General features: G+C 48.4%; 1 protein-coding gene across 1 annotated transcript; it reads left to right on the top strand.

Annotated features, from left to right (window-relative positions):
* Positions 1–2,645: 2,645 nt before the first annotated feature.
* Positions 2,646–24,148, top strand: NPC1L1 (NPC1 like intracellular cholesterol transporter 1). Its single transcript, XM_032229628.1, has 19 exons — positions 2,646–2,722; positions 5,241–6,775; positions 7,620–7,720; positions 9,327–9,499; positions 11,074–11,202; positions 12,224–12,406; positions 12,640–12,754; positions 13,242–13,369; positions 13,478–13,618; positions 13,736–13,825; positions 14,784–14,974; positions 16,183–16,310; positions 16,437–16,566; positions 16,673–16,728; positions 16,880–17,030; positions 18,774–19,005; positions 20,231–20,344; positions 21,015–21,177; positions 21,940–24,148. Exons 1-19 carry the CDS (start codon positions 2,660–2,662, stop codon positions 22,098–22,100), a joined length of 3,984 nt encoding a protein of 1,327 aa, XP_032085519.1. The 5' UTR covers positions 2,646–2,659; the 3' UTR covers positions 22,101–24,148.
* Positions 24,149–24,173: the final 25 nt, after the last annotated feature.

A 24,173-nucleotide genomic window follows, 5' to 3' on the forward strand; every position in this document is an offset into this window, starting at 1 on the left:
TTGCTCTCCCTTCCAAAGCTTCTGCACCAGAAGCCAAATCAAAGGAGCCCTTGATCTTGACCTTCTGTTACTTTGATGCAGGCCAGGAGTGCTTTTAGGGGGGTTTGGTAGGTGCATCACAGTGCTGGCTGACATTTTGCCTCTAATCGTCCAGACACTTTGAAGCATCAAGTTCAATTTTGCATTTAGAATAGAATATCAGAGTTGGAAGGGACCTTGGAGGTCTTCTAGTCCAACCCCCTTCCTAGACAGGAAACCCTACACCACTTCAGACAAATGGCTGTCCACTCTCTTCTTAAAAAAACTTCCAGTGTTGAAGCTTTCACAACTTCTGGAGGCAAAGAGTTCCACTGATTAATTCTTCTAACTGTCAGGAAACTTCTCAGTTCTAAGTTGCTTCTCTCCTTGGTTAGTTTCCACCCATTGCTTCTTGTTCTACCTTCAGGTGCCTTGGAGAATAGTTTGACTCCCTCTTCTTTGGGGCAGCCCCTGAGATATTGGAAGACTGCTGTTATGTCTCCCCTAATCCTTCTTTTCTTTAAACTAGGCATACCCAGTTCCTGCAACCGTTCTTCATATGTTTGGCCTCCACTCCCCTAATCCTCTTGGTTGCTCTTCTCTGCACTCTTTCTAGAGTCTCCACATCTTTTCTACATTGTGGCGACCAAAACTGAATGCAGTATTACAAGTGTGGCCTTACCAAGGCCTTATAAAGTGGTATTAACCCTTCACGTGATCTTGATTCCATCCCTCTGTTTAGGCAACATAGGATTGCATTGGCTTTTTTGGCAGCTGCTGCCCATGGCTGGCTCCTATTTCAATGGTTGTCCACTAGGACTCCAAGATCCCTCTCACAGTTACTACTATTGAGCAAGGTACCACCTATACTGTATCTGTGCGCTACTATTGTTACTATTGGGGTTTTTTTTTTCCTAAAGGGGCTGCAATTTTCCACCAAGTGCTCCACTCCTATCAGAGGAAATTGCAGAGGCCAAAATGACTCTTAGGAGTGCATAAAGTTGCAGATGTATAGATAAGCAATTTCTTCTTTAAAAAACCCACTGGGGCCTCTTGTGGCAGGAGCTGCCTGGGAGTTACAGAAGACTTTTGGTGTTCCTTTCCAACACGGGATGCCTCAAGAGTGAACTTCAGTGTTGTTGTTTCAATTGTATTTGTCAGGCCAAAAAATCTCCAGTGAAAAGATTAATTTTTAAAATATACTTTATTGAAAAGATGATGCCGTGTCAAGGTAACAATGACAAACAAAGCAAAGCCAGAGAAAAATCAACAGCAGATCTTAACATACTTAACAAGCTAATAACTATAACAATAATATATTTACATTTCAGCACAATCCCAAATTTACCTAATGATAACATCATCCATTCACATTTTTCCAATATTTAGCATATATGATTCTTGCTGCCCTCAATATAAGTAACACTAAGTATGTCGTTGCTTTGTCATAACTTTCCGACAGTGTACCTAAAAGGCATGTTTGTGGTTTGAACTCAATATGTTGCAAAGTTACCATTTCTAACCAATTATGAATTTTCTCCCAGTAATTCCTTGCTTTCTTACTCATCCACCACATGTGGTAATATGTTCCTGGAATCTGGTTACATTTCCAGCATTTGGTGGAGGAGTTTGGCTAGTCTTGCAAGCCACGAATGCCACCTATAAAACATTTTGTAGAGGTTCCGGTGGAAAGATGACTAATGAGGCAGCCTCGGCCCTCCTTAATGCCATTATGGAATGGAATGGAATGGAATGGGATAGAATAGAATAGAATAACAGAGTTGAAAGAAACCTTGGAGGTCTAGTCCACCCCCCTGCTCAGACAGGATACCCTATACCATTTTAGACAAATGGCTATCTAACATCTTCTTAAAGACTTCCAGTGTTGGAGCATTCACAGCTTCTGGAGGCAAGTTGTTCCACTGATTAATTGTTTTAACTGTCAAGAAATTTCTCTCCTTGATTAGTTTCCACCCATTGCTTCTTGTTCTACACTCAGGTGCCTTGAAAAATAGTTTGACTCCCTCTTCTTTGTAGCTGAGATATTGGAAGACTGCTATTATGTCTCCCTTGGTCCTTCTTTTCATTAAACTACACATCCCCCAGTTCCTGCAACTGTTGTTCATATGTTTTAGCCTCTAGTCCCCTAATCCTCTTTCTTGCTCTTCTCTGCACTCTTTCTAGAGTCTCCACATATTTTCTACATCGTGGCAACCAAAACTGAATGCAGGATTCCAAGTGTGACCTTCCCAAGGCATTATAAAGTGGTATATATATATATTGTATCTATAGGAAGAAAGGCCTGGTATAAGATTATAAACCTCAGGTATCTGGCTAGTAGGCTCAAGGCAACTGCCACTATCAATCCCTTCTCTCGCTCAGAGCTTGCTGCTAAGGCATGCCTCAGTTTCCCAGCTGGTCAAAGCCAAGATTCCAAATAAGCCGGGGGTTGGGGGGAACAGGTAGGTGGGGACTAAGCCAGCATGGCAAGAATGCTATCTCCCAGTAAATGATAAACCAGGATATGGTGTTGGTGCAGTCTGATTGGTGTGTGATATCAGTAGAGTGAATGAAGAGGGAGCATGTGCCTTGGCGCTGCCTTTTCTCCGAGGATCCTTGTCGGTGGCCCAGACTTGCCAGGATGCTGCGGGGGGGCCTGCTTGCCGTAGTGGTGCTCAGCGTCAGCCTGGACCTGAGGACCGAGGTGGGTGAGCAGTGATGATGGCGCCATGGGAGGCTGTGGGTTGGAGGGATTTAGTGGCCAGGTGTGCTTTTGAGGGACCTGGTGCCCCCAGCTATAGGGCCCTCGGCTTTTCCCGATCCCTCTCTCAGCCCTTGGAAGGGAGGGAGACTTCAATCAGGGTCAGTTGATCTGCAAAGCACCACTTCCTACTTTAAGGCTTCCCTAAACAGAGACCGGCAGTTTGGGGCAACTGGAGATGTGTACACAAACAGAAAAGTTTAAGATTGTATCCTTTTAAGTTCATCCCAGAGGTGATTGTCCCCAAATTGCCCAGTTGACAGGCAAGCCTTTCAAGTTACGAGGCTAGCCTTTTACGGCCAGTCTCCAGAAGATGGGAGGCTAAAGGTCTTAGTAAGCAAGAAACTAAGTATTGGAGACTGGCGGGATGAAGAGACAAAGCTTGGCCTGATTCTCTCCATTTCTGGGAACGCAAAGTCCGGAGAAACGAGAAACATTTCCAGTTCGGCATCTGCCACACAAGATGAGTGGCATCATCTGGAAAAGGGCACAGCTGTCTGGCACTCGGGGTGGGAATAGGGCATGATCTGATTCTATGACAGATGTTCTCTTAACTGAATAGGTGGCCACTCTCTGCCTTTCCCTTAGAATAGGAGAGAATAGGCACACCTCTGTCAGAGGTTAATATGGGGGGGGATATAGAATAGCAGAGTTGGAAGGGACCTTGGAGATCTTCTAGTTCAACCCCTGCCTAGGCAGGAAACCCTACACCACTTCAGACAAACAGTTATCCAACATCTTCTTAAAAACTTCCAGTGTTGGAGCATTCACAACTCCTGGAGGCAACTTCTGTTCCACTGATTAATTGTTCTAATTGTCAGGAAATTTCTCCTCAGTTCTAAGTTGCTTCTCTCCTTAATTAGTTTCCACCCATTGCCTCTTGTTCTGCCCTCAGTTGCTTTGGATAATAGTTTGATTCCCTCTTCTTTGTGGCAACTCCTGAGATATTGGAAGACTGCTATCATGTCTCCCCTAGTCCTTCTTTTCATTAAACTAGACATACCCAATTCCTGCAACCATTCTTAATGTTTTAGCCTCCAGTCCCCTAATCTTCTTTGTTGCTCTTCTCTGCGCTCATTCTAGAGTCTCTGCATCTTTTTTACATCGTGGCAACCAAAACTGTAAAAAAGATGTGGAGACTAATACTTGGGGCTAATTTGGTGGCAAATTGAGGAAATTTGCTTTTCAAATGCCACATTTCTATTTAAGGCTTATCCAAACATCCCTGACCGACACTCAATGGGCTCCATTTTTTAATTGTTGAACTTCTGAAGAGGAAGAAGCCATTTATGCTAAGGGGGAAAAGTTCTTGCTTTGATCCCAGTCCAGTTGTATCTGCAGCCCTCTCTTCGGTTCCTATTGCAAGCAGTGACATGCGGTGAAGCTTATGGCTGGTGAGGCAAAAAGAAAAAAAGCGGCTTGACAGCAGGCAAAAAGAGATTTAAAGGAGGAGAAGCTACCGGGAGGGGGAGGGCCGGTGTGGGGAGAAGGACCAGTAGACAATGCGGCGCTGCACAGGCTCCGGGATGAGCTTGAACTGCTCCTCCACCCGCTGGAAGGGCCACTTCTATGCCACATGCCGTGCCATGATGTCCAGCAGGGACTCTGGGCTCTGCGTCTTGCCCAAGGGCAGCACTCCGAATGCGGCATAAGCCGCGGCTAGGGCAGAGGGGAAAGCGGCGGCAGTGGAGGAAGCGGCAGCGGTGGCTGATGAAGTTCCCGTGACACAAAGTGCCCCGCTGCCGCTGATGCCGCCGCCCGCCCGCTGCCCCGGCCTGCAGCCAGCCCAGCACCATACCCAGATTGCAGCAAAGGCACTTGGTGGCTCCTGCGATGCAAAGTGCCTCGCCGCCCCCAATGCTACCGCCCGCCCGCTGCCCCGGCCTGCAGCCAGCCCAGCACCATACCCAGGTCTGCAGCAAAGGGGCTTGGCGACTCCTGCGATGCAAAGTGGAGAGCTGAACTTGCTTGGAGCATGAACTTTTGCAACACAGGCGCGTTTTACAAGCAAGGCTCCTGCTGCTAGATTGCGCAGTCGCTCAACTGCAAGGCATGATTCGCTGCTCCCAGATCAGGAGGCGGGAGAATCACGTGCCTCCTTTGCATATGAAATTTTTCGCTTTTTAACCCTTGCTTAACTCTTAAAAGGAGAAAAATTCCTTATGCAAAGGAGGCCCATAGTTCTCTCGCCTCCTCCTATAGTTAACACTAAGCAGACTCCAAGTCACTGTGACTTGGAGTCTGGCAGCAACTACCTTGGCTTTAATTATTTTTTAAAAAATCTTTAAAATTCTTTCCTTTTCCTCATGACTTGTGAGGCCACGCCTCCCCTGCCTCTAGTGACTGCACGTCCCTGATTGCAACCAATGGCTTCTTGCCCAGCCCCTCCCACCTGCCCCCCCCTCAACAGCCATGGGGATTAACCAGCTTTCCCTGCCTCTCTGGGCTCTCGGCTTTCTAGGCTGCCGGTTTGACCGAAATCCACCAGGCAGGATACTGCGCCTTCTATGGCGACTGTGGCCCGAATCCTGAAATTGGAACTGGACTCATCCCGCACAGAGTGCCATGCCTTTCCAACACCCCGGCCCGGCTGCTCAAGGGCTCCCACCTCGACCGCTTCAAGAAGGTCTGCCCGATGCTCTTCAAGGGAGACAGCAGCACCTACGGCTGCTGCTCGCTAGAGCAGCTAAACTCCATGCAGAATAGCTTCGCGCTGACCAAGGCTGTGCTGTCTCGCTGCCCAGCCTGCACGGAAAACTTCTCCAACATCCACTGCCAGAACATCTGCAGCCCAGATCAGAGCCTCTTCATCAATGTCACCCGCTACTTCAACCACACCATCCTCAACGTTCCCGTGAGGGGCGTGCTGGAGTTCCAGGCTTACTACAACCAGCAGTTTGCCGAGGAAGTCTTCCAGTCGTGCAAGGGGGTCAGGTTGCCAGCCACCGGCGATTATGTCTTGAGTGTGATGTGCGGCAAGTACGGGGCGGCTGCGTGCAACACCCAACGGTGGCTAGATTTCCAAGGCAACCCCGGCAATGGGCTGGCCCCCTTGGCCATCTCCTACCTCCTGAAAGCAGGGGACTGGACCGCTGAGGAGGAAAACATTTTGCCACTCAATAAAACAGTCTGGAAATGCAGCGAGGCTGTCAACAATAGCCCAAAGTGCTCCTGCCCCGACTGCGAACAGTCGTGTCCGGCCATCCAGCTTCCTCCTTCCAAAAATCAGCCCTTCCAAGTGGGCAGCATGGACGGGATCCTGTTTGTCTCCATCGTTCTCTTTGCGGTTGTTGCACTGTTGTTTATGTCCTTGCTGCTGTGGCAAAGATGCTCCTCGTCCAAGAAGCAAAAGGCTCCCAGCAGAGAAGAGGCCGTGACGAAGTTGTCCGCCTCTGAGAAGGCGAGTCAGGCCATGTATGACTTCCTGGTGAAGGCCTTCAGCTGGTGGGGAAGGTGGGTGGCCTCCAACCCCGTCAAAGTCATCATCATATCTCTAGCCATCGTGGCAGGACTTTCCAGTGGAATTATCTGGATGGAACTGACCACAGACCCTCTGGAGCTCTGGGCCTCCCCAGACAGCCAGGCCCGGCAGGAGAAAGCCCTCTACGAGAAGCACTTTGGGCCCTTCCTCCGGACCAACCAAATCATCCTGACGGCCAAGAACTCCTCAAGCCACGTTTATGATTCCCTCTTTTGGGGAGAGAAGAACTTCAGTGGAGTCCTCTCCAAAGAGGTCCTTTTGGACCTGCTGGACTTGCAGACCAAGCTGCAGAAGCTGGAGATCTGGTCTGATAAGCATCAAAGGAACGTTGCCTTGCAGGACGTTTGCTATGCCCCCCTGAACCCCAAGAACGCCAGTCTCTCGGACTGCTGTGTCAACAGCCTCCTGCAGTTCTTCCAGAACAATCGCACGCACCTGAATGCGACAGCCGAGCAGACGGTGGGGAAGGAGAACGGCACCGTCGATTGGAGAGACCACTTCCTCTACTGCATCCAGTGAGTGTGTGTGTTGGGAAGCTGCCTTCCATGCGGGAGGGGGGACTCATCCTTGCTAAGAAGGGCAGCATGTGGAAGGAAATGCTGGTGCCCCATTTTGGTGGCATCGTTTCAGAGATGGGTTGCTCCTGGTTCAGCCCATCCACCCGGATGCGCACAAGCACGAATGAACCCGTAATAAACCGGCTAGCAACCCACCACTGCATCCTTTCCTTTTCATCGCCATCCATTCATTTATCTTTCCCACCCATCTCTGAACTGGCACAAGCATGCCACTTTAAAGTTGCCACCTTTGGTGCCAGTCCTGCTGCCGTTACCCCTTGTGCCCCAACAGCCGGCCTTGTCTGCTTTGGGGAGTGTGCCCCTTGCCTGCTTTCTTGGCCCTATGCCACTCCAGGCAAGGCACCAGAGTAGGGATGGTATGGACTCTTTTAAGCTGGCTGGCTGTCCTTCCACCCACCTCCTGTTGGCATCTCCCAACCTTAGCCTAAATTGAGGGGCACAGCATGAGTTGCGTCCTGCAGGACGGAAGGTGACAGGCTGCTGCCCACCTTTTGGGGGGACTTTGCAACTGACAATATGGGGAGCCTGGCCAATAAGCACAAACATGGGCTGCCCCTGCCTCTTCTACCTCCCCTCCACTTCCTTGTTTGAAGCCTGCAGAGAGTCATTGCAGGCATTACAGGTAAGGCAAGTTGTTTTCTCGGTTAAAGGCCGCCTCTTGCCTTGGGGAATCAGGGCTGTTCTTTCTCCCACATCTGCAGGGGAAAGTTCTTCCCTTCTCCCACACCCCCACACCCCCATATTACAATGTGTGTTCTTCTCTTCTTTGCTCTTCCCATAGCTCTCCATCCTCTTTCCAAGATATCACGGAGCTCAAGCTGAGCTGTATGGCAGACTACGGAGCCCCCGTGTTCCCCTTCCTGGCTGTAGGAGGTTACCCAGGTAGGAGAGGCTACTCCCTCCCAGGTGCTAAGTTCAGACCGCAACGGCCGTCTCTTTCATGTCATTCTCAATGGGACTGACCCGGTTTAGTCAGGGGAAGAAGAGAGTGAGGTCAGCTGGAATGTAGAATGGCAAGCATTGATAATCCTGGTATTCCGGCTGTGGTAGGAAGGTCCATGCAGTCGATTGCCTTGAGCTGGCAATGCTTTCTGGCTATTTTTCTATTTCTTGAGTTCTCAGCTGTGCCTTCTATAGATTGGAATTCTGATATCTATAACTGCTGAAATACATACAAAGGTGTGCTTCAGGATGATCCTCAAAATCTTTGCATATAAGCTAAAATTACATCTTTGCTTTAAAAAAAGAGAGAAACCATAAGGTGAAGCAGAAGGAGATTTGGGAGCATCTTCTTGTCCAGAATTTCCTGGGACTTTGGCCAAAGGACTCTTGGTGAGACCTTTGGTAGTGTGGAAGAGGATTGAGAAATGGGGACCTTCAATTGCTGCAAGGATCTCTACCTGAACATCGTTTTGTTGTATTTATTGCATTTGTGTTCTTTCTTCCCTATCAAAGTTCCCCACATTTCATTCATCCCAGGAATTTGGCGAACTCTGCCACATTTCCTATCTGGTTTACCTGGGAGAGGTGGACAAAACCCTCCAATCCCGCCACTGTTATGGCAGGTCCCAGACAGCACCGGATGACTATTTTATCAAGGTGCAGTGACGCTCAATTGAAAGGGCAATGCACATTAAATACAGCTGTGAGAAAGAACCCAACGGACATCCACATATGGAAATATGTGCAGCAACGGGAGAAAAGAAATGATTAAAAAAATGGTTTTCTCAAAAGTATATGTGTAGAAAGAAAGGAGCATTCATGCTCAGCTGGAGAATTTTATCAGGATGAAGTTGCAGTGAATCTCAGGCAGAATTAAGTGCCCCAAGCTTAGAATATATTAGCAGCAGAGATGGAGAAAATAGTTATCAGCAGTTCAGGAACAAATCTTAATGTTTAAGATTCAGAGCAAAGCAAATTAGTCTAAAAATATAAAAACTGGAGATGATGGGAAGCAAAGACAGAGGACAATGAGGCAAGTGGTCAAGCAGAAAAAGAAGGAATGCTTGTTTTGGTGTATTTTGTTGCATTTGGGCAGGGGGGGAAATGAGGAGAAGCAGAAATAAGAGAAAGTGGCTTTAAAGTTTTCACATGGATCACACGACAACTGTTGTTTTCTGTGTCAGGGTGTGACGTTTGTGGTCTCTCACTAGTTCTGAGCTGAACCACTGAAGGCTATGAGGTCTTTTTGTGTGAACCATTCTCTAATTAGAATCCTGAAAGGCTGAGAAGCAGCGTTTTTAAAATAGGGGCTAAGTTCGCACCTTATTCTGATGAGAAATGGAAGTCCGGAATTATCTCATCCATGTATTTCCCACTAGCTGTTTTTCAACAGGACCAGCGAGAGCCCAGGGCTTGATTTGGGCCTCGTTGGGCTTCCTCCTGGGGTGGCCGGGCCCTGTCCCCACTGGCCTGGGGACTCTGTTGGAAGCTAGAAGGTCCTGCCTGCCCCTCCGGCATTTTGGTGATTTTTCTCTGTGCTTGACAGGGCTGGAGTACTCCGAAGCAGAAGCACTCATCCTCACCTTCTCCTTGAACAACTTTCTCCCCAGCGACCCCCATTCTGACTATGTGCTTTTGTGGGAGAAGCATTTCCTGGAGGTGGTACAGGAATTTCAGAAAAACCACTCTGAGAAATACACCATTGCCTACATGGCAGAGGTATGAGTGCCCCTGTCCCTCTCCTGCTTGGGAGACCGAATCCAGCTGTAGGGCCAGGCAGCCTTCATGTGGACTAGGCTGTTTTCAGCCCTGGGAACCCAGTAACAGAGAGTTGGGTGAAAAGTGTCTAAGTGCTGGCATAATTCCAGGTTCTGAATACAGCAGAAGTCCTTGGGAAAGACACTTATATGTTATCTGGGCTTTTATTTAAACCATTTAACCATTTATGTAGTGGCGCGTTGGCTCAGTGGCTAAGATGCTGAGCTTATTGATCAGAAAGGTCGGCAGTTTGAATCTCTAGCACCATGTAAGGGAGTGAGCTCCCATTCCTTGTCACAGCTTCTGCCAACCTAGCAGTTCGAAAGCATGTAAAAAATGCAAGTAGAAAAAAAGGCACCACCTTTGGTGGGAAGGAAACAGTGTTCCGTGCGCCTTCAGCGTTGAGTCATGTCAGCCACATGACCACGGAGACGTCTTTGGAGACCTCTTCAGCGTTGAAAGGGGGATGAGCACTTCCCCCCCTAGTTAGGAACGATAGCACAGATGTGCGAGGGGAACCTTTCCCTTTACCTACGTAGCTGCCCACCTTATGGCCAACACTGGGCAGTTCCCAATCAAAAATAAAAACAGCATAAAAACCATAATGAAATGATAAAACTCTGCACATTAAAAACAATACTTAAGGGAATAACTTTATAAACTTTATAAACAGCTGCATTTTTGGAAGTCCTGAAGATTCCTGCTTTACTTGCTCATAGCCAACTTTTAAAACAACCTGTGTCTGTTGCATGCAGCCGCGCGAGTGATTGTGGGCGCACCACGGTTCGCCCACATAACACCGATCCTCCGTGAGCTGCGCTGGCTACCTGTTGATCTCCGGGTGCACTTCAAGGTCCTACTTACCACTCATAAAGCGCTCCATGGTAGTGGATCTGGCTATTTGAGAGACCGCCTTCTGCCGATTACCTCCCTCCGTCCCATCAGATCGCATAGAGTAGGCCTCCTCCGAATTCCATCCGCCAGTCAGTGCCGACTGGCGACTACGCGAAGGAGAGCCTTCTCAGTTGTAGCTCCGATGCTATGGAACAATCTCCCCGTGGAGATCCGCACCCTCACCACCGTCCAGGCCTTCCGCACAGCCCTCAAGATCTGGCTATCCCGTCAGGCCTGGGGATAAGATTTTGCTTTTGCCCCTCCCGAATGCTGAATGAATGTTGTGTTTTTACTGCCAATTATTTGTTACTCACATTTTCTTTTGTGTTTTTGTCCTGCACTCCCTTCCCCTATTATTGTAAGCCGCCCTGAGTCCCCTCAGGGAAAAGGGCGGCCTATAAATGTTTAATAAAATCAAAAAATCAAAGGGCAGGGTAAATGGAACAGAACCTCCAGTTTTCCTGCCTCCACCTTTCACAATAATTGCGCAGTTGGTTTTCATTTATTCAGAACTAACAAGTAGGATAAGAAAAGCCAAAAATGGATGTGTAAAGTTACAAATGCTGAGCTGGCTGGGTCTATCGCTATCTGATTTTCCCGCAGGAGCCAATTCAATTCTCCTTCTTTTCCCGCAACTGCAGCGCTCCCTGGAGGACGAGGTCAGCAGAACCACCTGGGAGGACCTCCCCATCTTTGCTATCAGCTACCTGGTGATCTTCATATACATCACGGTGGCCCTAGGGGATTACTCCAGCTGCAGGAACATACTGGTAGGACGGAAAGGCAGACAGACAACAAGCGAGATCCTGCTATGAGTTCTAGTCTTCCATCCACCTTGTGGGTCTGACAGGAGGGAAGGCTGGCCCCATTTCAAGGAATAGCAAAAACGACTTGCAGCCACTCAGAACTTCCTCCAGATCAGGGCAAAATGGTTGGATGGATGGCTGAGCTGGTCTCACCGAGACGTCCATGGCTGCCCATCTTGGACAGAGTAGCCAGATTCAAAGTCAACAGTGAGAAAGGATGGGATTCCTTCCTCTCTCCTCTCTTGAGCAGGGAAGGTGAGGTGTAACAGAATGTGTGGATGACCTTACCGGGGGGGGGGGGGGGGGGAGGAAAGAGATGCTGTCCAGGGAACAATCAGACTAGAGACAGAGAAGCCCCCAGGGGCTTAAGGGTCAGAGCAAGACACTTAGGAAGGACCAGAGGTGGGTTGCTACTGGTTTGCACTGGTTCAGGAGAAACAGTAGTGGAAATTGGCATGGGTCGCCGAACCAGTAGGGACGGCAGGCTGGCCCAGCCCCCGAACCGGTTCCCTAGTCACCCATACCTTTGCCTGAATGATTTTTAGTCATTTTTAATGTGCTGCGCATGTGTAGAACAGTTTACAGGCAACTATGCATGTGCAAGCAGTGTGCAGCGCGCACACACGCAAAGTGCACACAAAGCAAACCAGCAGTAACACTGGCAGCAACCTACCCCTGGGAAGGACCTGCCTAACATGGTTAAAAGTGGAGGCAGAAAGTCTTCCCGGCTTGCAAGATTCTGCTAAAGCAGCCTTAGGATAAAGTAGACTCCACTTATCTAGGTGGTTTCCAGACAGGCTGAAAAGGGGCTTCTCCCTGACCCCAGGCAGGGGAGGGAGGGTTCATCCTGCATGTTGCTCCCCCAAGCTGTGGGGACCCCTTGGGCATTTCCCTCCTCATTGTCCACTTATGCACCCCAGGGAGGAGAAGGCAGGTCTGGATTCCCTGCCGGGGCTGTGGTCTCCCTTCACCTTCTCCTTTTCAGGTGGAAGCCAAGCTGTCTCTTGCTCTGGGCGGCATTGTGGTGGTCCTGGGGGCCGTGCTGTCATCTTTGGGCTTCTACAGCTTCGTGGGGCTGCCCTCGTCCCTCATCATCATTGAAGTGGTGCCCTTCCTGGTGTTGGCGGTTGGTGCTGATAACATCTTCATCTTTGTATTGGGACACCAGGTGCGAAGACCTCCCCATCCCGCAAGTGGAGGAGGGGGGCTCAGAACAAGCCAAAGAAAAAGCCACTCTTGTTAGACCGGACTAAATCGTGTGTGTGTGTTTGTGTGTGTGTGTGTGTGTGTGTGTGTGTGTGTGTGTTGCCCAGCTGAGAATGGAGTGGCCCCCTAGGCAGCCTTCCTGCTATGGCCAACCCCATCTCTCATCTCTCACCCACCCCTTCTCTCCCATTGCAGCAATCCCAGCCGGCACCTGGGGAAACCCCGGAGCAGCACCTGGGGCGCACTTTGGGCAATGTTGCCCCCAGCATGCTCCTGTGCAGCCTCTCCGAAGTCGTCTGCTTTTTCCTGGGTGAGTGAAGCTGGAGGCAAGCAGGAAAGGTCGGGCAGCTCTTCCCACATCCTGACCCACAGATTCTCTCCCCTGGATGGCTAATGACATCCCCCCGCCCCAGGTGGCCTCGACTGGCTTATGGGGTGGGGATGCTGCAGGCAAAGTGGAGGCGGGGGCGTTGGGAGGATGCCAAGCCTTGAAAAGGTGCATTTCAGCATTATTATGTGAACCAGGAAACAGGTTAGAATTATACACTGGAAAAAAATTCACTAGCCAAATTGTGCAAACCCACCCAGACTGAAGCTGAGTTGTTGTTGTTGTTGTCAGTCTTCGCAACCCAATGGACAAGCCTCCCCATCTCCTGGAGTTTGTCCGAGTTCATGCTCATTGTGTTGAAGATAACTATGTGTTCAATTAAATGTCTTCATTTAACGCTGGGCCTCCTGATTGAACTTGAGCCCCATGGATGACCCCTTCCACTGTATCCCTCCCTTTGGCTTCCTAGGAGCCCTGACCCCCATGCCTGCCGTCCAGACCTTCGCCCTCTCGGCAGCCCTGGCCGTCTTCTTCGCCTTCCTGCTCCAGATGTCACTCTTTGTGGCGTTGATGTCCCTCGATATCCGCAGACAGAAGGTCAGGCTGGTTGCAGGGCATCTGGGGGCCGAGCTGCAACTGTGGGCTGGGGAGGGGGACGTCTCTTCTGCAGAGCCAGCCCTCAGATCTCCATCCCTCTGCCCGCAGGCCTCTCGGGTGGATCTCTGCTGCTGCCTCCGAGTGCCTGAATGTGAGCCTGTGAAGCGGCGCGATGGACTTCTCCGCACATTCATGCGCAAGATCTACACGCCACTCTTGCTGGGCAGCAGCGTTGTCCGAGTTCTGGTGGTGAGTTCCCCAGCTGGGCTGGCTGGCTTGGAGAGGGATCTGGGGGATGTGGGCAGAATGGGGTGAGGGGGAGAGCCACCTCCCAGCTTTCCTTCTGGCACTTTCTCCCATCTCTAGGTGCTGCTCTTCACCCTGCTTTTCTGCGCTGGCATCTACCTGACCTTCCACATCGAAGTGGGGTTGGAGCAAGAACTGGCAGTACCCCAGGTGAGCAGAGAACAGTAGTGGCTGATCCTGAAGCAGGAGAGAGCCTCATTTCATCCCTGCCCCTGTCGGAAGCCAGTTCTGAGGAAATCGGCAGGGGTGAAATCCTCCTGGTTTGGCCGGATTTGGCCGAACCGGTAGGGACGATTGTCCTTGGTTCTGTGAATCGGTAGGAAAAAAAAGCTGTATAATTACTTTATATTGTTATGTATGTTTTGTTTTTTTTCTTGTATTTTTCTTTCTGTTTTTAAAGATTAAAATGTTTAATAAAAACTATTTAAAAAAAAAAGCTTTCAAGGATCGCGCGGCACAGCTGTGAGCCACACAATCATCGAACCAGTGGGTTGGGGGATTTAGATTTCACCACTCAAAATCGGCCTTCCTTCTGAACCAATTTAAGCAACAATACCTGAGATGGTTTTATGGCTGATGCAGAAAGTTAAGTTAGAGATGGTTGAAGCCACACATCTTATTCTAAGGAAACCAATCAAATCAAATCACTAGAGCTGGTGCGGTGGCCTAAAGGTGGAGCTCTCGCTTCACAGGCTTGTGAGTTCGATCCTAGGTAGAGGCAGATATTTCTCTCTCTGGGCACAGTGAGACTACATCTGCTGCACAAAACTCCGCCTTGGCTACAGGGAAGGGCATCCGGCCAATAAAACATTCTGCTAGTTCCATTCAGTTCCCCAGACTCTACAATGCAAGGTATTATGGGGTGTTAAACGATGATGATGATGAATCAAATCAAATCACCGACTAAACATATAATTTTTGTGCATTTAAATATTCATCCAGGCAGTGGAACCAGTCAACTAAACTTTCTCCTGATTGATGGGGGAAAAGGAAGCCCTTCCAGGCATTCTGGACCAGCCCAAAAATGTTTAGATTAGGTGGTCAAAAAAGGCAGATTAGGTGGTCAAAGGGTGGCTAAACTTCCCTCTGCTTTTCTTTGCTGTTTCAGGACTCCTACATGTTGAAGTTCTTCCAATTTTTCAACCAATATTTTATGGTGGGCCCCCCAACTTTCTTTGTTGCCACCGGTGGCTACAACTACTCCTCGGTGCCTGGAATAAACGGGATCTGTTCCAGTTCTGGGTGTAATGATAACTCCATGATGCAGAAGATCCAAATGGCCACCAAGTTCCCCGAGAAGTAAGGCACTTTCAAGCTGCTTTCAACTCAAAATTATTTTTTTTGCATTGCACTTGCCTTCTCGCTATTAAAAAAATACCCTTTGATTTTAATTTTCCATTTGAAAGATGCGCATGGGGTTTGATAGCCTTGGCTATCTCATGGCTTTTAAACATGTTCCTGTAAGAAGACAGAGCTATAGAAAGCTGCTCACTCGTGTTTGTGGTTGTCCAGCATGACTGGAGGGGCATCAATTAAAACCCAAAAGCACCTCAGAAATCTCTACCAAAGGGAGAAGGAAAATAATTAAAACTGGGATTTTTGAGAGCCCAAGAGAAAATAGTTAAAAGAGGAAGAAAGGGAAAAAGAGTTACAATAGTAGACTAAAGAGAGTAGTAGTAAGCTTGTTATTGTGACGTAACTAATTAAGGAAGAAATTATAGTATATTGTTAATGGTAGAAAAAAATTGAAAGAAATGCTCTCTATGCTTAAATTGAATTAGAGGATGTATACTGTTTATAGCAAAATATAATAATGGAGAAAAGAACAAATGAAAATCGGGTGTAACTTTGAAGGGGCATTTGAAGATATTGTTTATCTATTAAGAAAAAATAACTATAAAGATGAAAAATAATGGAAGAGAATAATTTGGCTGAAAGTGAAAACAGAACTAGGATGTAAAAAGGACCATGGAATTGAGAGGATGTAAACGAAAAGACCAGACAACTCTTTGTTCCTATAATATGTATAATTTGTATTAAAAAATAAAAAAACTTTGAATGGAAAAAAAAAGGAATATCTACCAAAGATTTTTAAAACCGTCTGTCAAGTTTCCTAACAATGCTGTAATTGATTCATAATAATCGAGCCAATGTTTTAATACAAAAACCAGTGATTTATTAATCGCTTCATTAGGCAAGATTTGTTTGCAGTCAAATCTTTGCTTTGTTTTATTTGCTTCTGAACTTTATCCCTGTTCCTTCCCACCTCTGTCCGTGTCATAAATCACGTTACCCAATAGATACACCCCTCCCAGCCCGGCAGCAGTAATCTGAAATCCCATTCCAGCCGACAGTATGTGTGGAATGCACTCCCACTCATTCTGTCCCCCATGACAACACGGAGAGTTGACACCATCCTTGGCTGAGGCTTCTGTCGTGGCTTTCCATTCCTTAGGAGAGGAGACCCCAAGGCTGACCTGAGTCCTAAGTTTTCTTTGTGATTTCAGGTACTTCCTGGCCATTCCTTCTACCTCCTGGATAGACGACTTCATTGACTGGTTGAATCCCATATCCAGATGTTGCCGCATTCACAGTTTTGGCCCTAACAAGGGCAAGTTCTGTCCTTCAACCAGCAGTAAGGAACTCTGCACGGGGATGGCAGGGAGCTGGCAGGGCTGGGCAAACTAAAAGTTCACCTCACCTTCGGGAAGGTGGCAAAACACCTCCGGGCAGTGTCCAAGAGTTTGTCTCATCTTGGTAGACTCCCTGACCTGCACTTTCAGCAAATGCATGGGCAGCTTCCAAGGTATCCTCCGGCCGAACAGAGAAGAGTTCAACAAATTTCTCCCCTGGTTCCTCCAGGACATGCCCAACCTCAAGTGCCCCAAGGGGTGAGTGCCACAAATGTCACTTGCAGGCCTGATTCCATTGTTTGCCCTTGCCGTCCAGAGGGACATCTGCCTTCCTGGTGCATTGACCCCCTGCCTCTTTCTACAGGGGCCTCGGGGCTTATGACACATCGGTGCACCTGGGGTCTGATGGGCAGGTCTTGGGTGAGTAGAGCCCAGCCAAGGAAGGTGCTGCCTATGCGGGCCAGCAGGAAATGGAGTTCCAGGTCATCCCGCCTAATTTCGGAAGCGGGATTGTGATTTCTGGGGGAAGGCTGGGCTGGTGATAGAACATGGCATCTCTTGCCCCCAACAGCATCCCGGTTCATGGCCTACCACACCCCGCTGAGGAACTCCCAGGAACACACGGCAGCGCTGAAGGTGATGCGGCAATTGGCGGCTGACATTACGGCTACTATGAGGGAAATCCCCGGTACTGATCCGAACTTCCAGGTTTTCCCATACACGTACGTTGCAGGGAAAGCCTGGCAGAACCAGGCAGGGAGGGAGGGAGGGAGGAGTTGAGGAAGGAAAGGGCTGTGGTGCCCCTCATTGCAGGGCAAGAAGGATCTGGAAACCATCTACTCTTAAGGCAGCTTCGGGGCAGGGGTGAAAGCCAGAAGGTTCTGACAGGTTGTGGAGAACCAATAGAGGAAATTTTGAGTAGTTCGGAGAACCGGCAAATGCCAGCTCTGGCTGGCCCCAGGAGTGGAGAGGGAATGGGGATTTTACAGTATCCTTCCCCTGCCACACCCACCAAGCCACACCCACCAAGCCACGTCCATAAAACCGGTAGGAAAAAAAATGAATTTCACCACTGCTTCAGGGCTACCCGTCCCAGCCATGAAATTGTGATCGGGCTTGGTTTTTGCTTGGAAGAGTCCAAAGCAGATTCTCTACCAACACAAACCAGCAAACAGGCATGGCTGCGGGGCAGACCCTGAACCTCAAAGACCCTGAGCTGCCAAATGGGGAGAGCCACAGAGAAGGTTTCTCTTGGAGAAACGATGCTGAAGACTGGATTTTAGGCTGGTTGTGCTCCCTCCCTCCCTCCCTCTCTCTCCCTCCCTCTCCCCTCTCTCTCAGCCCAAACTACCTCCCAGTGTTGTTGTTGTAAGGAAAATAGGAGGAAAAATTAGGTATGTTTGCCACCTTGAGTTCTTTGCAAAAATAATAACATCAGGATATGAACAAACAAGCAACTAAATAAGATAATATTACTAGTTTATGTAGAGCCTGTTTTCTTGACCTGACCAACCTCAAAGCACTGACATCAATGCACCATTCTGCATGGAATTCCTAAGAACCACGCAGGCTGAGATAAGGGATGATCCAGCTGAGGATGACAGACCTACAACATCTGGGTAGTTTCAGTCCCTTCCTATGCAGTATATTGCCACTCCTGAGAAAGCAGTTCAGATAGAAAAGTTGGGGTCAGCTAGCTGTTGGGAACAATCTTAAAGAAGAAAATATGCAGCAAAGTAGAGCAGTCAACGCTAGAGGGGCCTGGAGATAGGATCGTAGAATATCAGGAAAGCTGAAGGGGAGAGAAGATGGTGGGGAGGTGTAACAACTCTTCCAGGTGTCTGAAGGGCTGTCACGCATAGGTTTAGGTCAAAATTATTCCACAAGACGAGGAACAATAGGTTGAAATTATAAGGAAATAGATTTTGGTTGGACACCAGGCATACGTTTTCCTGACGTTGAATCAAAGGGAACAGCCTTGAGAGCTGTTGGATGCTCCTTCCCTGGGCAATTTAAGTGAGGCAGGATAACAACCTGTCAAGGACACTATAAATATTGTGGTTGAACTGGGAAGAGATGATCTCTAATCTCCCTTCTCAGAGAAGGTGGTGGGCCACGGAGTGTTCCCGGAAGGGTCTATGACAATTTTCTGTGGCCAACTCTCCATGGCCAACTCGCTGTGGGACAAGAGTTACACTAATATTAAAGAATTGGTGCAACAGAATCATTAAAGAAAGGATGCAAAAGGAAGGACAGAATGAAATGTGGATGGTAAAAATTAAAATAATGTTTATTTATTTTAAATAATTAAATAGAATTGTTAAATTGTCTCATAACAAGTTGTCCTGTGGCGAGTTGGCCGTGGTGAGATGGTCGTGTTGAGTTGGCCTTGGCGTATTGGCCATAGCAAGTTGGCTGTGGCAAATTGTCCCATTCCTTTCCCGGAATCATTTCTCTTTCCGCAGAATCACCTACGTGTTTTATGAGCAGTACCTGATGATTACCACCGTGGGCCTCATCAACCTGGCCCTGTGCCTGGTGCCCACCTTCGCCGTCTGCTACATCCTGCTGGGCCTGGACCTGCGCTCAGCCTTCATCAACCTGCTGACCATCATCATGATTATTGTGGACACTGTGGGTGCCATGAACCTTTGGGGAATCTCCTACAATGCCGTCTCCCTCATCAACTTGGTCACAGTGAGCCCACCTCTCTCTCTTGGGGATGGGCATCATGGCTGCGGGCAGGGGAGGCAGGCAAGGAGAGGGAAGGGGCACCAAAGGCCCAGCGGTCCTGCCGGAGGTGCTTAGCTTTGCACTCCTTGCTCTGAGAGCTTCTCTGGAGTATCCTCCTGCAAAGCCCTTGCTGGAGATTTTCCAGAGACGTAGAGTATCACAGGGAAAGGGGCATTTGGGTGCAGAGGGAGAAACCGGCCTCTGGGAAACGAGGTGAGGGTAAAAGCAGCATCAGTATAGGTAGGAAATCTGCAGAATGGGGCCTTTTAAAAGCTCACTCTGGGAACTGTTTTTATTTATTAGAATTCTGTGAAAGGTTTTTGAGCATCCGAGTGGATCCCTTTTGGGGCAGGAAAGGGGGCACTCAAACTGACACGTGATTTTTGACTTGTTTATTGCCTCAGAGATGCAAAGTTTGCCCAGCTTCACTTTCCTTACAGTCTGCTTCCTCAGTCCTGCCTTTTGCCCAAAGGATGATAAATACCATATTTTTCGAAGTATAAGACGCACCTTTCCCCCCCCAAAAAAGAGGGTGAAAATCTGGGTGCGTCTTATAAGGCGTTTTTCGCCTCCTGAAACCCCACCCCTTTGCAAAAATGGCCGTGCATAGCAAAAAAAAAAAAGCAGGCCATTTTGTGTCCCCCCCCAGCCCCCAGGAGCACTTTGGAAGCCTCTTAAAGGCTATGCATGCCTTATTTTTTGACAAAAAATGGCCTGTTTTCACGAAAAACGGGGTGTTTTGGGGAGTGCAAAAACTTTTTTTTTTAATTTGCCTCTTCAAAATCTTGGTGTGTCTTATACTCCAATGTGTCTTATATTCTGAAAAATATAGTTCACTTTTCCTCCCACAAGTAAGTACGTTTACCCTAAACTTACCCCACCTCCTCTTTTGTCTTGGCACCCCTCTGCTCTGCGCAATGTGCGATGCTTTGCCTGCCCCTTTGGGCTTTTCCAGCCTTGACTTTGGTGTGTGCCTCAGCTGCCAAAATGTTAGGAATACAACAAGAGCAGCAGGATTGAAAAGGAACCTTGGAGATCTTCTAGTCCAACCCCTGTTCAGGCAGGTTCGGACCCTATGCCTATACCATTCTGGGCAAATGACCAGATTTACCGTACTCTTGCCAGGGTAAATAACAGTGGCAGGTGCATCAGCTGTCCTTTCATTGCTAATTGCTCTACTCTCCCGCAGGCCGTGGGCATCTCTGTGGAATTTGTCTCCCACATCACCTTCTCCTTCGCTATCAGCAAAAAACCTACCAAACTAGAACGCTCCCGAGAAGCCACCATCAACATGGGAAGCGCGGTAAGGAGGAGGAGGCCAAAATGGGGCCAAGGATGCTGGGGTGGAGGGATGGCGTGTGCCACAAATGGCACCTACTGCGGGCACTGGACTTGGGAGATGGCGGTTCTGATGGCTGTTGCCTCTGGGCATTTCCAGGGGTTCTAAAGTCCTTTTTCATCAGCCTAAGAGCAGGTTGGTCTCTCACTATGTTGCTTAGGCTTCAGAAGGCACCAAGGAGTAGCTACTTCCTAATTGCCCAGTTGAATTTAGCTGTGCATGGCGGGGGTGAAATCCAGCAGGTTCTGGAAAATGGTAGCGGAAGTTTTGAGTAGTTCAGAGAACCAGCAAATGCCACCTCTGGCTGACCCCAGAGTGGGGAGGGAATGGGGATTTTGCAGTATCCTTCCCCTGCCCACCAAGCCACACCACACCCACCAAGCCATGCCCACGGAATCGGTCGTAAAAAAAAAATGTGCATGGCCAGGAGATCAATGGGACTCTCACTTCTCTAGTTTGCAGCCTGGGTTCAACCTGTGGTGCTGGAGAGGTGATCTCAATTCTGCCATTCCGATATTCTCCAGGACAAGGGACTCCTTGCCTCGAAATTCAGGAGCATTCCTGATGCCCACCATGCCAAGGCTGCTGCCCAGGTGTGATGCTTCTCTTCTATATGTCCTTTCCCTTCATGCAGGTGTTTGCTGGGGTGGCGATGACCAACTTGCCGGGCATCGTGGTCCTGGCGTTTGCCAAGGCTCAAATCATCCAGCTCTTCTTCTTCCGCCTAAACCTCATCATCACACTCTTAGGAATGCTGCACGGCCTGGTCTTCCTGCCTGTCATCCTCAGCTACTTTGGTAAGTTTCTCTTCCTTGTTCCCTAGTTCCTTTTACTTCTCTGCTCTGTAGAAGCAAAGGAGGCTCTCCACGCTCAATAGATCGCTTCTGCAGGCTGGCTGGACTGGTCTACACTGTTGTCCTTGGTCTTCCCTTGGCAACTTTCCTCCGGGCTCAAAAATCAGAAGTAGGAAATATGCTGCAAGTGTGGTTGCATTTGATGTTATAGTAAACAGTGGAATGCCTCCCTCTTAGGCAATGGCTGTGTGACTGTTGTGTGTGCATACAGGCACTGGAGAACTGGGGGTGGGGTGGGGAGGGGGGTTGCTAGGGTGTAGCAGAGGGAGGGTTCCTTCCCCAAAGGATTGCTGGAGGGGAGGCAGAATCCAAAAGGCTGCCATGAACCAGTGGTGAAATCCAGCAGTTTCTGGAGAACTGGTAGTGGAGAACTGGTTCTGGAGAACTGGTAGTGGAAATTTTGAGTAGTTCCAAGAAAATACCACCTCTGGCTGGCCCTGGAGTGGGGGGGGAATGGAGATTTTGCAGTATCCTTCCCCTGCCACGCCCACCAAACCACACCATGCCCATGATCTAAGTGGAGAGATTGCAGAGGAAGGGTTTACAAGAGAGTAAGTTATGCTGGCTGGAGAATTCTGGGAGTTGAAGTCCACAAGTCGTCAAGTTGCCAAGTTTGGGGACCCCTGCCCTACAGAGATATGAGATGCCATAACACTTGAGTGGGTCTTTCTGTCCTCCATCCTAACTCTCCTCCTCTCCTTCCAGGGCCTTCCATCCGTAAAGCAGTGCCAGAGCTGCAGATAAGAACAGAGAACCCCTCCATCCCTTTGGAAGGCAAAGAAGCTCCTAGCATTGATCAGACGTCTCCGAATACTCACAGCCAGGATCCAGCTCCAAGCCCCAATTTAGACGAAACTGGCCTCTAGAAGTCTCCACATCTGTCTGCAGGACAGATCTTCCTGCTTTCCATTGCAACACGCAAGGAACTGGTTTCCCATATCACTAAGCTAAGCCACTAGATAGCTTATTGGTGGCTTAGGATGCTGTGTTAGCCTAGCCAATTGTGTGACTTCCATCAACAAATCCTGGTTAAAGCAAGTTAGTGAGATTTGATGCAGCTGGCAGTGAGTACACACATCGTTCTAAGCCATGGTTTAACAAGACTACTTAATAAAGCTATAGCTCCTTGGGTTCACATGACATGCTAAGCCACATCTCTGTGTGTGCATGTGTGTGCGTGCGCATGCATGCACTGTTGAGGAAGTCTTGATTCCTGGTGACTGCCCAGCAGCTTTCTTGGCAGTTTACCTGACTTCTTCCTAGAGCTGAGAGAGAAAGGCCACCTCAGCCCTCCAGCTGGCTTCATGCCCAAATCCAGAGGTGGGTTCTAGCCGGCGTTACTGCCATTCGCTTGTGGGTGCACTTTGTGTATGCGCTGCACGTGCAAGCACAACTCGATAAAAAAAATTCTGCGCATGCACAGAACTCAAAAACAAGATAGCGGCGGCAACTGTGTCAACCAGTTCAGGGGCGTGGCCAGCCTGGGTTACTGCCGGTTCTGTGACCCAAACTGGCATGCCACTATCAGTTCGGCTGAATTGGGCCGAACCAGAAGGAACCCACTACTGCCCAAATCTTACTCCCTCCATCGCAAGGCAGACCAAATTAGGAAAGCAGGGCCTGTTAGTCAGTACTACTATTATTATAAAGCAGAATCTTCCTTTTGTAGCAGAATCTTTCAAGACTGAATAGGCCTCCCCTCCCTCCCTTTAGGGGGGACGGGAGGATATGAAGTAGAGAAAGATCTGCCTGAAATATTTTCTCACTCTTGCCCCAACTCAGGTCTCTCTCTCTCTTATCTGACCATTACCTTGATAGCTTTTCCTCCTGTCACTACAAAGCAGGACTAGAACTCCCAGTCTCCTGGCTCTAGGCTGGTGCCTTGACCGCTATACCAAACTAGCTCGCATGCCACTTTTTGCTTAATGTGTCTCAACCCAGAGGGGCTTGCCAAAGAAACAGTGATATATGTGTACATCTAACAGAGCAGATATCCCCAAATAACATCCTTCAGAATCTTCTATCTGTATCTGTTTGATAGAATACAAATTCAGTTTCCACCTAGAATGGGGGAACCTGGTCTGAAACATTAATCAACAAAGAAGATCAGGCAAATGATTCTGAACCTCAGCTCAGAACTCAGTTACAACTGGACGAACCTGGAGTTTCTCGTCAGAATTCTTTGTCCCAAAAAGTCTCTACCATGGACAGTTGGTGGCACCTGGTTAATGCTCAGCTCCTCAGTGTTGGACTTCTCTTTTGTATTGTCACCCTGGCTTCCACAGACAACAGTAAGAACAACTCCCAGGTTAAAAATGAGGTGTGTTCTCAAGTGTGCCTTAAAATCAGATTTCCAATATTAAGTTGGAACTTATGAATAGAAGACTGCTGAAAACTGGCTATTAAAAACACATAGCTTCATGGAAACCTTGCCTGGCCCCAGTGGTGTGTTGACTCAAAGACAGAGAATGCACTCTGCCATTTTTACTAATTGGCAGCCCATTTATAAGTACGAGTGGTCCATAAGGCAGATGTGCTTAACCCACAGGCTGCCTGTATAATAAAATATTCCTAAATTAAACGGTAGTTTCTTGGGAAGAATTTTTGACCTTACTGACAAAGCCGGAAGAAAATAACTTCTGAATTGAAACTTGACCTCTCCTGTATTGGGGTCAGCCTCTAGTTTAATCCATTGACCATGCGGACTGCTTTAAGATTCACCTGACTCTTCTCAGGAGTGTTAAATATGTTAAATACGTCTGCCACTCAAAATGGAAAGAAGTTATAATGATATTTTAATTCCTGTTTCATACTTATGGGGGTGGAGGGAGAACAGTCCTCAAAAACATTTTTAAAGTGTTTTATTTCTATCCTTCAGTTAAATGAAATACCAATAGCTTTAACATGAATTATTTATTCCTTATTATTTATCCTCGTCT

The sequence above is a fragment of the Thamnophis elegans genome, chromosome 13 (assembly GCF_009769535.1).
Source record: "Thamnophis elegans isolate rThaEle1 chromosome 13, rThaEle1.pri, whole genome shotgun sequence".
In the NCBI taxonomy this organism is placed as follows: domain Eukaryota; kingdom Metazoa; phylum Chordata; class Lepidosauria; order Squamata; family Colubridae; genus Thamnophis; species Thamnophis elegans.

What these genes read in the sequence shown, in the direction of transcription:
- NPC1L1 (XM_032229628.1), top strand. Translation starts at nt 2,660, where the DNA reads ATGCTGCGGGGGGGCCTGCTTGCCGTAGTGGTGCTCAGCGTCAGCCTG. An exon ending in CCAGCTGCAGGAACATACTG is followed by an intron (nt 11,203 to 12,223) that starts GTAGGACGGAAA and finishes TCTCCTTTTCAG; the next exon opens with GTGGAAGCCAAGCTGTCTCT. An exon ending in TTCCAGGTTTTCCCATACAC is followed by an intron (nt 17,031 to 18,773) that starts GTACGTTGCAGG and finishes CTCTTTCCGCAG; the next exon opens with AATCACCTACGTGTTTTATG.